This window comes from Bos indicus x Bos taurus, chromosome 6 (assembly GCF_003369695.1).
Source record: "Bos indicus x Bos taurus breed Angus x Brahman F1 hybrid chromosome 6, Bos_hybrid_MaternalHap_v2.0, whole genome shotgun sequence".
Lineage (NCBI taxonomy): Eukaryota > Metazoa > Chordata > Mammalia > Artiodactyla > Bovidae > Bos > Bos indicus x Bos taurus.
This window is the reverse complement of record NC_040081.1, coordinates 58,265,460-58,283,444: the sequence shown is the minus strand read 5'-3', so window position 1 is coordinate 58,283,444 and position 17,985 is coordinate 58,265,460. Positions and strand designations below refer to the sequence as shown.

General features: G+C 40.6%; 1 protein-coding gene across 4 annotated transcripts in view; it reads right to left on the bottom strand.

Moving 5' to 3' along the window:
* FAM114A1 (family with sequence similarity 114 member A1) overlaps positions 1-17,985 on the bottom strand; it is a 67,716-nt gene that overhangs the window by 47,651 nt on the left and 2,080 nt on the right. For 2 of the 4 annotated variants that reach the window (XM_027544273.1, XM_027544277.1), the window contains exon 2: positions 11,640-11,995. In XM_027544273.1, coding sequence (XP_027400074.1) covers positions 11,640-11,987 — 348 coding nt within the window. In that variant the 5' untranslated portion in view covers positions 11,988-11,995. Of the gene's footprint in view, positions 1-11,639; positions 11,996-13,894; positions 13,990-14,640; positions 14,717-17,985 lie in introns of those variants that run through there. The other 2 variants (XM_027544274.1, XM_027544276.1) reach the window with 2 other exon arrangements.

Here is a 17,985-nt window from a genome sequence, read left to right as displayed (position 1 = left end):
TTAACTTTCAAATCTCTAGGGTGGTAGGAGGAGCTTTGGCATGGATGGTAGCAGGCAAGCTGTCTACAAAAGCATCAGTAAACTTGAAGATGGGGAGCAGCAACAGGAAGCCTTTTGAGGTAGACAAATTTCAAGGGGTCCACCCCACTCACAGTGACCCCTGGAACTGTATCTCTCACTGTCGGTGGGCACAGTTGATTCAAATTCTTTTTCCTACGTATTTGGATTGGGACACAGATTCTTGTTCAGCTTGAATAGAAGATCCACCATGCAGACCAAGAATTAAGAGAAAGCAGAGTGAGCAAAATGAAGGAGATAAGCTCAGGGAAGCTGTCTGGATTCCAGGTAGTTTCTCAACCCCTGGTTCCTGTCTCTCTTCAAAGCTCTTCGGCTTTCCTACCTTTGGGTTCTATGTGATTCCAGCGCAGTATTTCTCTCTTTCTCTCAATATTTTTGTTCACTGATATATCCACAGAGCATAGAAGAGTTCATGGTGTATGAGTGCTTATTTATTTATTCAACAGCTAAATTTAGCTGAATTTAGCTGAAATTCATCGATTTTCTCAGGTGTGCAATAGTTTCTGTAACTTGTGACCAATGCATCCTGACTCAAAAAAAAAAAAGAACCACCCCTCTCCCTTAATATCCAGGAATACATTTTACAAAATGAGGCAAAAATACATTAGGTGGTAGAGAATTACAGCGATTTCATTCCAAGAAAAGAAAGGAAGAAGTTAAGGAGGAAGTGAAAAATTCCTACAGAGTTTGTAGATTCTATAACTTTTGACCCAAGGCTGGTCCATCATCCTCCCCAACTACCTTCCCCCTGCAGTCTTCCACCCTTTCAGATAAGAGCAGCCATGTGAAACAGCTTTGACCAATGAGATATAAATGAGAAAGGGTTCACTGTCATGATAAATTATACAGTTACAGCTGGTGGCAACTCTCCCCTCTCCTTTTATCCTGCCCTGAATGTGAACCCGGTGCTCGAAACTGAAGCAGCCATTTTTGCTGCCTTAAGGGACAGGCCAGGGAATCACACTAGCTCTGGCCCTGGTGGGCTACTAAACAAATATGAGTTATTGCCTATCTCCATTCTGTTAAATGAGAAATAAAAAAAGAAATCACTATTTTGTAAGCCATTATATGTTAAATTTTAGTTGAGCTTTCCTGATGGCTCAGATGGTAAAGAATCTGCCTGCAATGCAGATTCAATCCCAAATGCTATTCCTAACTGATTCACTTAATTAATATCAAACACCATCCATCAGTGTAGACTACTGGTTAAATGTAAACATTATGGAATTAAATTGCTTGGGTTTGACTCTAGGCTCTACCATTTTGGACAAGTTAATTACTCAAGTCTTTTAAAGTCATTATCAACATTACAAAATGCAGCCATGAGTATAAGAACCAATAACCTCACAGGTTTATTGTGAAAATTAAAATAATTCACATAAAGCTGTGAGCATAGTGCTAACACATAATAAATACTCTAGAAATGTTAACTGTTAATAATAAGAATAATTAACTACAGTTTTAACACTAAGAAGCAAAAAGCTATGAAAGTTGGCTGACATTTTTTTTTCTGTTTGGAAACAATGAGAAGCTTGTTAATGTGAATGGAAATACTCAAGATTCATGACAGTCTGCTTTCATTTTTGGAGTCTACATTGATTTACTTCACTTGAGCAATGAAGCCAGTGGCAATTTTATACCATGATGAAGACAGATGTAAGTTGGTGATTAATATAATTCTTTCATGGGATAAATCACTACCTATGTGATTAGGGAAAGTTAATACACTTAGGGGTGACAGCTTCTGACTCAAATTTACAATACTTAATATGCTCTGACAGCTGGTAATTGACTAGCAAATGGAAATAAATGTTAAATGAGTCTAGAACTTTTTGCAGTATAAGTGACTACTTCAATTGCTTTATTAATAAAGCTTCTTTGACATTGAGCTGTGACTTCTTGATCAGCTACAAAGAATGGCAAATACTCAAATAACAAAATGTGTACATTTAACATAAAAACCATATAAACTGTTTGACATGGACTGGAAATATATCCAGTGGAGTACTATAAATATATCCAGTGGAGTACTGTCTCCACTTTAAGTGGCTTTAATGTCACATGCTTATGAGACTATAAAGTAGGCAGCATGGATCTACTCAGGTATCCCATTTTCATATATGAAAAATTTAAAACTTTCTCCTCATCCTCACCCATGTAACTCCCACCTCCTTTAACAGACGACTTTACATCCTAATCCATAGAGAAAATAGAAGCCATCTGATAAGAACTCTGTCAACTTCCTGCCCCCTCCCCCTAAACTCTCAGAAGAATACGAGTCATATTGTAACAGCAAATCAGACTTGGCTTGATCAGGAGGGATCTCCAAAACTCAAATGGAGATTATTGATACATCTATAAGTGTTGTATGCACCTAAGAAGATGAAAGAGTGCAAGATTCTATCAAGTCTTTAAATAGAAAAGACATTTACATATCGGATATTCCATTTAAAGGTCTTTATCATTAAACAGAAAATTTATTTATTTTTAAGTTATCAAGTAGAAAAATATGTGTACATCTTAGAATTCCATTAAATTCAAAGGTTTTCAGCACTTAAGATAGAAAATATATGTACCTCTTTTAAAAGATAAAGACCAACCTGATAGTCCTATTTCCTTTACTAGATTAAGATTTAGAGACTATGTATATAGCTTTGGTCTTGGGATATGGACAGAAGAAGTTATGAGACCAAACCCTCTTTAAGTTTTGTAACTCATGACACAGCTGTTCTAAGGAGGGGCTCAGTGTGACATTTGGGAGGATGTAAATTGCTCTGATGCCAGCATCTCTTAAAATATTTGCTAAAAAATGGCCTCAGTTGTTCCCAAGGAACTTTGTTTCTTGGTTAGTATGCATCATTCAACTCCAGGGAGATTTCAAATTAAGTACAGAAAGGTTTTAAAGCATGAAAGTCATACAATTAATCATTTTGTGCATATTTCTTCTTTTCTGTACTACTGACGCTTAAAGGAATTTGAGTGATTAGAGTGACAATGTTTTGAAAATCAATTAAAAATGAATAATTGAATTATCAGACTTCTGATTTTTAAGTTGAAATGTACCTAAATTTATGCATAATGTTTGAAGTCAAGTGGGCCTTAGGAAGCATCACTATGAACAAAGCTAGTGGAGGTGATAGAATTCCAGTTGAGCTATTTCAAATCCTAAACGATGATGCTGTGAAAGTGCTGCACTCAATATGCCAGCAAATTTGGAAAACTCGGCAGTGGTCACAGGACTGGAAAAGGTCAGTTTTTATTCCAATCCCAAAGAAAGGCAATGCCAAAGAATGTTCAAACTACCGCACAACTACACTCATCTCACATGCTAGCGAAGTAATGCTCAAAATTCTCCAAGCCAGGTTTCAACAGTATGTGAACTGTGAACTTCCAGATGTTCAAGCTGGTTTTAGAAAAGGCAGAGGAACCAGAGATCAAATTGCCAACATCCGCTGATCATTGAAAAAGCAAGAGAGTTCAGAAAAACATCTACTTCTGCTTTATTGACTATGCTAAAGCCTTTGCCTGTGTGGATCACAGCAAACTGTGGAAAATTCTTAAAGAGATGGGAATACCAGACCACCTTACTTGCCTCCTGAGAAATCTGTATGCAGGTCAAGAAGCAACAGTTAAAATTGGACATGGAACAACAGACTGGTTCCAAACCAGGAAAGGAGTATGTCAAGGCTGCGATTGTCACCCTGCTTATTTAACTTATATGCGGAGTACATTATGAGAAGTGTGGGGCTGGATGAATTACAAGATTGCCGGGAGAAATATCAATAACCTCAGATATGCAGATGACACCACCCTTATGGCAGAAAGTGAAGAAGAACTAAAGAGCCTCTTGATCAAAGTGAAAGAGGAGAGTGAAAAAGTTGTCTTAAAACTCAGCATTCAGAAAACTAAGATCACGGCATGCGGTCCCATCACTTCATGGGAAATAGATGGGGAAATAATGGAAACAGTGATAGGCTTTATTTTTGGGGGCTCCAAAATCACTGCAGATGGTGATTGCAAGCCATGAAATTAAAAGATGCTTGCTCATTGGAAGAAAAACTATGACCAACCTAGACAGCATATTAAAAAGCAGAGACATTAATTTGCCAACAAAGGTCTGTCTAGTCAAAGCTATGGTTTTTCCAGTAGTCATGTATGGACGTGAGAGTTGGATCATAAAGAAAGCTGAGAGCCAAAGCATTGATGCTTTTGAACTGTGGTGTTGGAGAAGACTTTTGAGAGTCCCTTGGACTGCAAGGAGATCCAACCAGTCCATCCTAAAAGAAATCAGTCCTGAATATTCACTAGAAGGACTGATGCTGAAGCTGAAACTCCAATATTTTGGCCACCTGATGCGAAGAACTGACTCATTGGAAAAGACCCTGATGCTGGGAAAGATTGAAGGCAGGAGAAGGGGACGACAGATGAAGAGATGGTTGGATGGTATCACTGACTCGATGGACATGAGTTTGTGTTAAGCTCTAGGAGTTGGTGATGGACAGGAAAGCCTGGCATGCTGCAGTCCATGAGGCTGCAAAGAGTTGGACAAGACAGTGACTGAACTGAACTGATGGAACCTAAGGGGTCATTCAGTCCACTCTATAAATTTAAGATTTACAACAATTCTTAAGTACTCAGCAAGATCTTGTTTAAGTAGGTAAATGAGGTACTTAAAAAGTAGATAGAGTATATTAAATTTATAGATGTAGATAAAAAATATTTGACCATGTTTAAGTTGGCATAAAGGACCAAGCATTAATCAAAAGCCCCTTGAACATGAGTGTTCAATTATGCTAGACTTCTAAATAGAGTAAGATTTGTGAGATGAATACTACAGAGAATTGACATTTTGATTCTATAACCTTAATAAATTGAATACTAATTGTTCAAACCAAGTTGAAAGTCTGAGTAGTGTTTTTTTATGGACAAAACACTGGCCTATATCAAAACCCCATTTCAACACAAGTCTAATTTTACTGTATCCCCCACTCACAATTACTTCTTTCCCTTCTATCATAATGGAAGTGGTATCTTCCTCTTGGTTGTAATTATCACCACCATCTGATCTCCTCTGGGCCTGGGAAGGTTGGTTCTCCCTTTTCTTCTGGCTTTTCAACCTTTCCCTACTGGCTGCTTCCCACATTTAATTATGTGCACCATCCTCCATCTTAAAACAAGCAAATGAAAATCACGATGACAAAATGTTTTGGTTTTTTTTTCCCCCAACTTGTCTGGTTTCTGTTCCATGTCTTTCTTTCTTCTTTACCTCTTAAAAAAGGTGCCTACCTTCTGAATCCACTCCCTCCACCCACCACAGTGACTCTTCCATGGTCACTGTTTCATGAAACCATCCTTATCAAGATCACAAGGGCTCCCTCATGGTCAGAGCTATGGACTCATTATAGTCACTTTATTTCTTGACCTCTCAGTAGCACCAGAAGCTTAACCACTTTTCAATCCTTAAAAGATTCTGTTCTCATGACCTGGCTTCCATGCCCTATCTTCTTACTCTTGCATTTTTTGTCTTTCCCTTATCATGATGATTTCAGTTTACTTTAGAAAGTTTCCACACATATTGTGGGAGCTCCTTAAGTTGCAACCCAACTGCTTCAAGCATTCCAATAAAGTACACATAGTCCAGGTGGTCAGCTGGCATCCTAATCAGGAAAGGCATACTCCAGAGGCAGCTATAATGAGCACTTCTATTATTCACATCTCTATTAACATCTGAGGCTTTGCAAATTAGCATACTGAATTACAGAAATGGGCTTTAACTGGTAAACATGGTAGAATGGTAACTAGCATTCTGAATACCTGAAAGGGGTTCTAGATTGTGAAATTAAAGGTATTCAACACTAGTTGGTGATTAAATATATTTTAGAGCCTTTTCCTACCTTTACATGAACAGGGTAAAAGAAAGGATTTTACCCTGTTCTAAGTGGTCTTCCATTCATCTCTGAACTCTGGAGAATTCTGGTTTCTCAATGCCAAGTATAAAGGACGAAATCTCTGCTCCTAGATTTCTAGGCATTTGCCTTGAATGAACCTTTCACGTGGAGTAGTGGTCAAGGCATGTAAAAGGTCAGATCAATGGAACATTCTCAAGTCTACATGAGTTTTCATGAACTATTTTAAACATTTTTGTTAATTAATGTTTAATTAAAAAATGTTAGTGTGGTATAACATGATTTGAAATTTATAGAATGAACTTTACTGGCAACCACAACCTATCAAAGAGACTCTAAGAGCTGTCCATGACCAAACTGACTTAGAAACACAGACTTCAGGGCCAGGTTCCTGGCCTTTGATTTTATTTATTTATATATAACACCTGGGCAATCTGACCCACTCCCATTAACACTCAATGGCTAATGGCCTCCAAATCTCTCCCCACCACCTCCCCTGGGCTCCAGACTACTATAATCAACTATCCACAAAATATCTTCACATGGATGTCTCATGGTATGTCCCATACTGAGCTCACCATGTTCTCAATCTCACCTGAATCCTCAACTAGTTCTTCTGTGTACCAATATTAGTGATTCCCAAACACTGGTCCACAGTCTGACACTAAGAGTATTACCTGGGGGAACTTACTAAAAATACAGTGTCTTAGCTTCCACTGTGATCTTTTAAAGAATAAGAACCTTTCAGGGTAGATCCCAGGAATCCAAACTTCTAACAAACTTCCCCGGTGATTATAACACACCACCAGATTTATGAAGCACTGTCCAATGCAACTGAGCTTCCGAGGTGGCCCAGTGGTAAAGAATCTGTCTGCCAGTGCAGGAACCACAGGTTTGATCCCTGGGTCAGGAAGATCCCCTGAAGGAGGAAATGGCACCCCATTCCAGTATTCTTGCCTGGGAAATCCCATGGACAGAGAAGCCTGATACAGTCCATGGGGTTGCAGAGTCGGACATGACTGAGAGACTAAGCATGAATGCTGCTGCTGCTGCTAAGTCACTTCAGTCATGTCCAACTCTGTGCGACCCCACAGAGGGCAGCCCACCAGGATCCCCTGTCCCTGGGATTCTCCAGGCAAGAACACTGGGGTGGGTTGCCATTTCCTTCTCCAATGCATGAAAGTGAAAAATGAAAGTGAAGTCATTCAGTCGTGTCCGACTCTTTGTGACCCCATGGACTGCAGCCTACAAGGCTCCTCTGTCCATGGGATTTTCCAGGCAAGAGTACTGGAGTGGGTGCCATTGCCTTCTCCGAAGCATGCATATGCACGTCCAATACAACCAAAAGGTAACAGCTACCATCTGGTTGCTCAAGTGAAAAATCAGATGTCTTCATGTGGCAAGTCATAAAAAAGAGAAACACTCCAATAGAACTGGAGCAAACTCTACTCACTCATTTAAGAGGCAAAAATCTGTCATCAGCAGATCTTGGCCTATGTTCTCTCATTTTTGTCTCTGCTGACAGAAATTTTACTGTTCTTAAGCACCCTGCTTTTCCTTTTCTAGGGAGAGAACTAATGAGTGGTAGTCTGTGTTTTCCTTTGAGTACTTTGAGTGGTAACATTGCATTCTTTACCTTCTTCCTGATTAGCTTTTTAATGCATTGGTATAGGACAGTAGGGATGAAATTTTTTTAGTCTGGGTAATATTTCTTAATTCTAAGAATTTAGGGAAATTTGAACTAGATTAGATCTTTTAGGGGCTGATAGACTAGCACATGGGCGTCCCTCGTAGCTCGGAGGGTAAAGAATCTGTCTGCAATGCGGGAGACCTGGCTTTGATTCCTGTGTCAGGAAGATTTCCTGGAGGAGGGAATGGCTACCTACTCCAGTATTCTTGCCAGGAAACTCCATGGACAGAGGAGCTTGGCAGGCTATAATCCATGAGGTTGCAAAGAGTCAGACATGACTGAGTGACTTTGAGAGAGAGGGAGAGACTAGTACATAAAAAGGTCCCACAAGATTTCTGGGAATAAATGTCATTCCAACCTAGCACCCACGACAAACATCTCTGAACTGAGGATGAAGACTTCACCAACTCCTTAAGATTGATTTGGGTGCTCCATCTCAGGCTTCTTTGTGCCTGGCCTATCTAGTATATATCTAGTACACTAAGACACACTATGAAGTGAAGTGTTAGTTGCTCAGTTGTGTCCAAATCTTTGTGACCCCACGAACTGTAGCCCACCAGGCTTCTCTGTCCATTTGATTCTCCAGGCAAGAATACTGGAGTGGATTGCCATTCTCTTCTCCAGAGGATGTTTCCAACCCAGGGATAGAACCTGGATCTCCTGCATTGCAGGCAGATTCTTTACTGTTTGAGCTATAGGGAAGTCCAAGACATACTATAATTGCTTTCATATAACACTTCCTTTCCCAACTAGATGGGAGGCATCCTGAAGATAGTTACACTACCCAGCTTCTGGAGCATAATACATGGTGTCATGGGGCTGGTAAAGATTTAGACTCTAGTCCAACCTCCAAAGTTCAAGGGGGTCTGGGGACTATCTCTTATGGATGTCGTGGTGTGGATTCCTGAAAGAAGCCTTAACTCAATGGTTTCTGAGTCTGTACATCAGAATGAATGACAAAGAGAAAGGGCCCTAAAGACAGAGACAGCTTCTCTGAGTGTATCAACTGTGATGGTGTGACCCTTCAAAGAAGACGTGCCAGCTGAGTAGCTGGCAGAACCACTGGCCCCAGAGTGCCTCCTGGTCACACCGTCCTGCCTGCCAAGTGATGGCTGCCATGCTGACTCAGGCAAAGGGGAAGCTGGTAAGGTGAATTTTAAGGGGACCAAGACCCAAAGTAACTAGATACCACTTATAGAAAAAACATATATATTTAAACCCATTATCACAAAATCTAGTGTGTCGTAGAAGAAATGACTTCCTCAATGACTATTCTGCCAGGTTTTTTAAAAAACAGGCATTTCCCCTTAGAAACTGTTTTTTAAGAGGTGATGAGATTCTCTTAAACTCAAATACATCTAGGACCAGACAGGCTTTTGAAGGACCTGAAGGACCTGTCATTCCTCAGTAGACCTGTGTTCAAGATCCAACCAAGCAACGTACAAATGAACTTTTGATTCAAGATTTTTTGCAGAATTCATTCTCTTCTGGATTAACAGAAAAATGGTTGTTTTCATCACCGCAAAAGAACTTCCTGTAAGTGTGCAATGAAGAACCAATAAAATAGAGCAAATGAACAATGCTTGAAGATGAAGCACCCAACTGAATTCTTCTAATACTAACTTAAGACAAAAGGATAAGTTGCCGAGAGAGTAGAATCCCCTTTCTAGTAATTATTAAGGAGAGACTATATCTGTACCTAGTTAGAAGGTTTAAATGTAACCTGGGTGAAAGAGATATGTTTTCCTCTCAAGACCCTTCCAGCCACCTGTATTAGCTTTCTGTCTTCTTAGAACCAACATGCTCACAGGAATTCGTCCCAAATCCTGCTTCTGTCTGAGCTCCTGATGCAACGCCCCCCGCCTCCTGCCACCCACCACCCTCGGCCCCCCGCCCCCGCCAACACACACACGCAGAGCCACAGCTCTAACTCTGTGGCCAGTCTCTGAACTTCCATTCAGATACTTTGTGAAGCTTCATGATAAGGAAATGCTCCCCTTTTCAAAGCTATCGGTAGGGGAGGGGAGGTGCCGGGAGGGGAATATCTGTCTGCCAGTTGGCTCTTTCTCTCTCTCTGTAGCATTAAGGAGGTTTACAAAGTGCTCTCAAAAGCAGAATTCATTTGATTTGCTCAAAATGTAAGAAGATGGATGTGTAGGAGCATCCTGACTTTTTATTTTGCTATCTTTATTAGCAAACTTGTTATAACTTTTAGAAGTCTGAAACTGGCATGTATAATCCAGCCTTCATGAGCACACATATCACGACTCAATGAAGCTCTTATAGCTTCTTTGAATCATCTTCGGTCAGAATGTCATGGTTAAGATATATATTTTTTAATGTACAAAAGCATGTATTAATAGTAGCAGTTACAACAACAACTGGGAACCAATGCGCCCCAGTAGAAAGACAGCATGGAAGGAACACAGGTTCCAAAGTCAGGCACACAGGTTGGTACAGGGAGAGGGCACATCCTATTGGTTACGTTTCTCTGGAGAATTCAGACTACTATCCACCCTGTCGTCATTCTTTCTTCCCCACTCCCAATTATTTCTCAAAGCTCTCTCAGTGGTTGAAATGTTCAGCTAGAGTTGAGACCCTTTGATCTAGGAATTCTTAATCCCTCAGGGGGTCCATGGATGGCTTTAAAGTGTCTGTGATATCATGGAACTCATAAACAAAATTTTGCATGTATATTTACATAACTGATCCAAACTCCCAGCTGGTCCTCAGATCCCTTCCATGACATTCAGCAGAATGACCGTTTGTTTTTGTTTAAACATCTCCAGTGATGGGAAAACCCTTCCTTTCATCTCATCTTAGAATAATTCTGAGAGTCAATTTGAGGAAACTGAGGCCCAAGAAGTCTGCTTTTGAGTAAAAGAATCACAAAACATTAGTCAGAAGGATACCTCGTGGTCTTCATGGGCAAATTCTTCATTTTACAGAGGAAAAACTGAAGCACAGAGAAATTTGGTGTCCTGCCCAAACTAAGAGAGTTAATGATAGATGGGGGATGGAAGCCCAGCCTCCCAACTCCCCACTTAGCCTGCTTCCCCCACTGCATGCAGCAGAGTCACCTCAAGGAGGGGACGTGTGGGGCACACTTTGGGAGAGCAGGGCCAATCCTCCTACACTGTAGCATCCTTCTAGAAGGCAGGTTCGGAGGAGAGTGGCCCATCTCCTCAAGTCCTGCAGAGTGCCTCCCCACCCCTTCCGGTCCCCATGTGGATGGAGGGAAAGGTGTCAGGAAAACCCAGCTTGGTCATACTGATGTGGAATGAAGTAGTGACTTGGAGATACTGGCCTGCCATCCCCCAGAGAGTCAGGTGCACAAGTGAAGCACAAGGGTGTTCTGCTGCAGGTCTCCGGAAGGTGGTATGTGATGATAAAAGGGGAATCTGCAGGTTTCAGATCTTCAGAGTGGGTTTGTAAATATGCAGCAAATTTTAAGTGATGTTAAAGAAGCATTAACTTGTTTAGGGTGGAATTAGGTTCGTTAATAATCTGGACTCGTTATATTCAATATTACAGTATCATTCACTTACTGAGTAGCTCCCTTACTAAGCTCACTTACTGAGTAGCTTAATATCTTACTGAGTTGCTTAAGATCTCTGAGCCTGATTGCCTCATCTATAACTTGGGGTTAATAATATCTAGCTTAGAACCTCAAGGAACTGTTGTATGGAGTGAATTACTTAACATATAGAGTAGTTAGGAGAGTGCCTGTTGTGTCCAATAATTTGGTGGTGGTTATTGTTAATAAAAATACAATCAACAAAATGAAAATATTAAAATGACCAATTATTCTCATATACACCTTTTCTCACCAAACAATACATCTCTGATGATAGAGGTAATGTCATAGTGTATACTGAATTCCCAATTCCTAACCTCAAAGCTTGGCACAAATCTATGCCCATGGTAGGTATCAGTAAGAACTCGGTCAAATGAACCACTCCTACCGGATCACTCTGTTCTTTCAGGGGTATTTCGGATCCAGGTTCTGCCTCGAGGCTCACAGCATCAACACACTCAGTGAGGGCATCCTCAGCCACTTCTCCGTTGAGGGGCGGCTCCGTGGCGCCAAGGTCTTTGGGCTCCTCAGCGAGTCCAGTGTCAGCAGTCTCTGCACCCTGAACAGCCTCATTTTCATGCACATCTCTTCTGGGATTCGCTGGCGTTAGCTCATCTGAAATTGTAGCTGAATCACAGTGCACTTCTGCATCTTTGGGTAAAGTATCACTGTTGGGCTTGTTGGTAATTTCTTCTTTGTCTCCAGAGGCTAACGTGTCATCGCCATTGTCAGACATTTTAATATCTGTTAACAGGATTACAAACAAACAACTTACTCTTTATCTGAATTATTCAATTTTAATTCAAAGCCCTGAATAATTAAATCTGGTGGAGATAAGCTTTTTGCTACTAAGAAGAAACTTTATGCAACCTCTGTGTTGGCCGAATAATGGCCCCGCAAAATATCCATGTCATAATCCTTGGAATGTGACTTGGCTTCCTATGCAGTGAGGTCCTTATATCTTTATTTTAGACTAATGAAATTATCAGGTTTCCCAGGTGGCTCAGTTGTCAAGAATCTGCCTGCAATGCAGGAGATGCAGGAGACACAGGTTCCATCCATGTTCACCTTGTGAATGTTACTTTGTATGGCCAAAAGGACTTTGAAGATATGATTCAATTAAGAATCTTGGATTACCTGCATGGGTCTTAATTGAAATCACAAGTGTCCTTATCAGAGCAAGGCAGAGGGAGATCTGACTGCAAAGAGGAAAAGCTAATGTGATGACAGAAGCAGATTGGAGTGATGCACTCAGAAGATGAAGGGACAGACCACAGACCACAAGGAACACAGGTGGCCACTAGATGTTGAAAAGTCAAGGAAAACATTCTCCCTTCAGACTCTAGAACTCTAAGAGAATACATTTGTATTGCTATAAATCACTATGTTGGTTGTACTTTGTTGCAGTAGCAGTAGGAACTAATACAGACCTACAGTGCTATCTTTAAACTTTCATGGATCTTTCACCTGGCATGAGGAAATATACATATAGGAACTAAGAGTATTATCTGTATCTGTGAAAGTATTTACTTCATATGACTTAATTATATTTGTAGCCATAAGAATAAGCATGGAAAATACCTGAGAGCTTATTTAAAAATGCTTGACATTTAGTATTGCAATTTGGTCAGAAATTCAAATTGAAAAAAACATACATACACAGAAGTGTGCCTTGTTGGGTACCAGCCCATGAAGGTCTGAGCTTTCTTTGGTGAATAGTTTAGATGGGGAAACACAAGGATGAAATGGAATAAAGCAGTGACATATTAAGCCAAATGAGGAATGGAGCCATTACAAAATAACACACAAAACAGAAACCTCTTTATGAAGCTTGTGAATTATTGCTACCATGTACAACAGTGAAGGTCAATAGAACTTTCAGTGATGATGAAATGTTCTGTATTCATGATGGCAAATATGGTAGCTAAGAGTCACATATAGCTATCAGATACTTGAAATGTGGCTGGTGCAACGGAGGAACTAATTTTTAAATTTAATTTTAAATAATTTTAACTTAAATTTATATAGACATGTGTGGCTAATGGCTACCTTATTGGATAACATATATTCAGAAAATAGTTCAAGGTGATAATTTCCTTGTGTTTGCGTGCATGTGTGTACTTTCAATCGAATCAGTCATGTCAAGTCTTTACAGCCTACCATGCTCCTCTGTCCATGGGATTCTACAGGCAAGAATATTGGAGTGGGTTGTCATGCCTTCCTCCTGGGGATCTTCCTGACCAGGAGTTGAACTCACGTCTCCTGCATCGCAGGCAGATTCTTTATCATTGAACCACCTGGGAAGCCTGATAATTTCAGTAGTCTAAAAAAGAGATAATGACCTCACTACATAGGAAACCAAGTTGCAGGCTAATCAGTGGGTATTTTTGTTGACCTCGGTGTTTACCAATTGGTCAAATCTCTGGTCACTGTTAAAACCACAGTATGTGGGAAGCCATCTCACATACTGGCCATGTGATGACGGTGGCCAACTTACAATTCACGTGCACCTGCCAACCTTCTTGACCCTTCAAACAGTTGTTCCTTAAATTGTCCAGCTATTTTCTTTTCTCTCTCCCTTGGTGAATCTTACTCCTTTCTCACAGTTTTACACACTTCTATGTGTGACTCTCCAATACCTACCTCCATTCCACAAAGGCAGAAAGTAAATTAGTGGCTTCTAGTGGCTGGCTGCAATGCGGGAGACCTGAGTTCGATCCCTGGGTTGGGAAGATCCCCTGGAGAAGGAAATGGCAACTTACTCCAGGATTCTTGCCTGGAGAATCTCACGGACAGAGGAGCCTGGTGAACTACAGTCCACGGGGTCACAAAGAGTCGGACACGACTGAGCGACTTCACTTTTACTTTCAGTGGCTGAAAGGAGAGGGGATGAGTAATGACTGCTAATGGATGTGGATTTCTTTTGTGGGTGACCAAAATGTCCTAAAACTGAACAGTGGTAATGGCTATACAATTCTGTGAATATATTACATTCACAAAAGACTGTCAGGTGGCTGTTGGTTCAGTATGTTGTTTTAACAAATTTAAGGCCCATTTAGAGTAACTGTCTCCTCTATATTTTGTTCCTCCTAACTGGATATAATTTTTCTTCCTCTGAACTCTCAGAGTGCTTTGCATCTATCTCAGTTCGGATGGTTACAATCATCTTTGATTAGAGTCGTTTGAGTGTTATCCTAATATGTTGTAAATACTATATGAAGACAAGAGTCTTCCTTATTTTGTCTTCGTATTTTATACAGCACTTAACATGGTTTCTTGAACACTGTAGGAAACTCAACAAACATGTGTATTGAGTTATATTAATATTTGGGGGAAGATTTAAAATTAAAGTGTAATTTGAAATGAAAGTAAGCAGCAAATGCCTTTACCTCATTCGCTACTCAGGAGCTATCTTACAGCAAGTGGTTTCAAATGACCCATATTGTCTTTCCTCTGTTCCTTCACCTACAAGATAACTGGGTTAGAATGTCTCTTTTTAAACAAAAATACTTGAATTCTCTGATAACACAACTATAAACAAGTCTGCAGATGGGAAAGGCAAAGAATGCATCCTCCCCTTTGGCTGATACGTTAAGTTTCGGGTATTCAAGGTTGGAGATGGTCTGTCAGTAAGTATGGTCAATGCCTAGTTAAAGGAGTAAAGAGTGATTCTGGCTACCCTGCAGAAAAGGGATTGTTACTGTGGTTTATGGGAGAGGGATGAGATTGAGGGAGGGTAATTGAAAAGCTATTGTCATGTGGAAGCTTATAAAATTTTTGTGAAAACCAGTCAGGACTGGCCTGGACAGAGGTTGGCAAACTACAGCCAGGTGCCTAAATTTGCCTTCCCTCTGTTTTGGTAAACAAAGTTTTATTGGAACACAGACATGCTCACTTGTTTATATAACGTCCGTGGGTTCTCGAGTACAACAGCAGAGGTGAAGAGTGGCGAGAGAGACCACATGGCCCCCAAAATTGCAAAGCCTAAAATAGTTACTATCTGGCCCTGTATATAAAATGTTTGCTGACCCATGGTCTAGGACATTCCTTCACTGCCATGGCCTAGAGTTCTCCTAATTTACCCTTATCCTCACCTGGGTCCTAGGAGTACGAACATAAGGAGATTGAGCACATACTTGGACATCACTTAGATTCCCCTTTTTGTGTTCATCAACATTTAGTCAAAGGCACTGATATTTTAATTTCTTTGTAAGATAATTTGAAAAACCTTATTATTAATCTGGATTATTAAGAAGTTCCAAACTATTTCACTTCTCTATCAGCAGGAACATGAGAATAAACCTGGTTATAATAAACATTTGTGGGTGAATAAAAAGCATTAGAAACATTTTGTATCTGCTTCACCTTAAATTGTTGTGATACTGTTCCTAGTGCTAAAATATTTCAGCACATACCATGGAACATCTACATGGATTAGTTTTATTTTATGCTCTGGGGGTGGCTGGTTAACATTTTAAATGTCCTATTAAGGAATATACTTTTCAAGGTCTTTAGTTACCATTTCAGATTCTGTAATGGACTGTTCACCTCGTGAGAGGGTTCAACCATCCCTCTCTCTGAACACTATTTATCAGGGGGTACTATTAAAAGCTTCCCCAGTGGCTCAGATGGCAAAGAATCTGCCTGCAATGCAGGAGACTCAGGTTCGAACCCTGGGTTGGGAAGATTCCCTGGAGAAGGGAATGTCTACCCACTCCAGGTTTCTTGCCTGGAGGATCCATGGACAGAGGACCATGGGGGGGCTACAATCCATGGGGTCACAAAGAGGTGGACATGACTGAGCAACTAACACAATACACTATTAAAAGTATTTTTCACTGATAAAATGGAAATGGTGCTTAAAGTGGATTGGCAAGAAATTCTGTACAGGTACTTTCTGCTCTTCCATTTCCAGGGCAAAGATTATACTGAATCCAGGAGCTACTGAGCTTTGCCGTAGAGTTTTTCTAGTTCTTCTACTCATTGCAAGAATACATCAAAGCCTGATTACAGGGTTAGCTGAGTCCTGCCTCCAGGGCTGTCCTCACCCAAGGACTAAAAAGACAGAGAGCTAGATCTTCAAATATACAACTTGTTCTTGTCAGGCTCTATTTGAGCCTGGTTGCTAACATAAATAGGAGTGTGTGGCGGAACTCCTGAGAGTGGATTGTGGTTCTACAGTTGCACAGAGGAGCCTACCACTTTCACCCATCTCTGATGGCCAAACTGCCTTAGGTCAGGTCACCTCAACTGTGGAAAAATGACTGCAACAAATCCTGTCTTCCCTGTGGCTACTCTGTATCCAATTATCAACATGAAGCCATTCCTTCAGAAATACAGGTGACATTCAGCTTTAAGGAGTTGAACCAATACTGTTAGGAGACATTTATGGACAATTTATTTCAGGAAGACTATATTTTTACATCTTTTCAAATAATCAAAATGGTCAGCCCTACTTTAGCTTCTAATTGTATGTGAACTTTTCTGTTACAAGTCCATATTTTCCCTGAATCTAAACCAAAAAAAGAAAGCTTCGTCCAGATCTTTTTTATTCTGGTAGACCTTGGTCTACTCTGGATGTTATGACAGGAGAGAGGTAGTCATTTTTAAAACAGTGCCCTTCCACCTGAAGTCATTACAAACTGTGTGTTCTAAGACACAGCTGTTCCTATGTAGGGACTGTGGGTGGCCAGGATGCACGATGCGTGTCCTGGGTTGGCCCCCATCTCTGCCTGGGTGCCCCAGAAGCAGTCGGATTTAAACTCGCCCTGATTTATGGTTTGGAATGTTGACCATTACAGCCGTGTCCTGTGGCTTTGATGCTAGGGAGCCTCAACCCACAGAAACAAGGAAGTTTCTTCAGTAAACTCCAAGAAGAGGAAGAGTGGCATATAAAGAAGCCTTTGTGGGCTGGGAATATAAGTTAGTTTTTCGTGAGTCAATTCATTCATCACCTAAAATGCTCCCAGAACTATGCTAGGTATTGGAGCAACAATTTCATGGCTCCAAAAATAAGTTTAAAACGGAAGACATCCTTCAGAAAACGAATAATCTGTTTCCATCTGATTCCTGGTCAGTGAAGGTCCAGGAAACTACTGCCTCTAACACGAAATGGTTAAATGATGATGTAAACAGCACATCACAGCAGGTAAAGAAGTACCTGAACTAGACTGATCTCATACAAGGGAGAACTGGGAAGAGGCTTTGATAGTTATTAAGGCCTGATGGGAAAAGAGTATGTGCTAGGAATGAATCTAGACACGCAGAACGGATGCTATGTGGCTGGGCCAACAGCCACATGGAGGAATATCAAGGGATGGGAGGGATGGATGCTGAGGTGCAAAGAATTGTGCTCTGATCTCTCTATCTCTCTGCGGGTGTACAGCCCACTCATTCTCGTTGGGCTTCCTCACTTCCTCCTCTGGAGAGTAAGGGTGGACATAACGATCTGCATACTTTGTTCCCCAATAACAGACTGTAGGACTGGGACCGGCCTGTGATGACAGAAAAATGAGGACAAGATAGAGAGTGTTTCATCAGTCTAAATTTATTCAACGTAAAGGACTGCCTTCATCTCCAAGTTTAACCTTCATGCTTTTCTTGGTATTAAAACATCTTTCATTTTATGAAATAGTATTGGAGTGCAGGGATTTGTTAAATGGTCTCACTTGGCAAAATAAGAAGTTGGTAATACAATAAATGCCCTGTGTGAGATCACTGCCTCCAAATTTAAA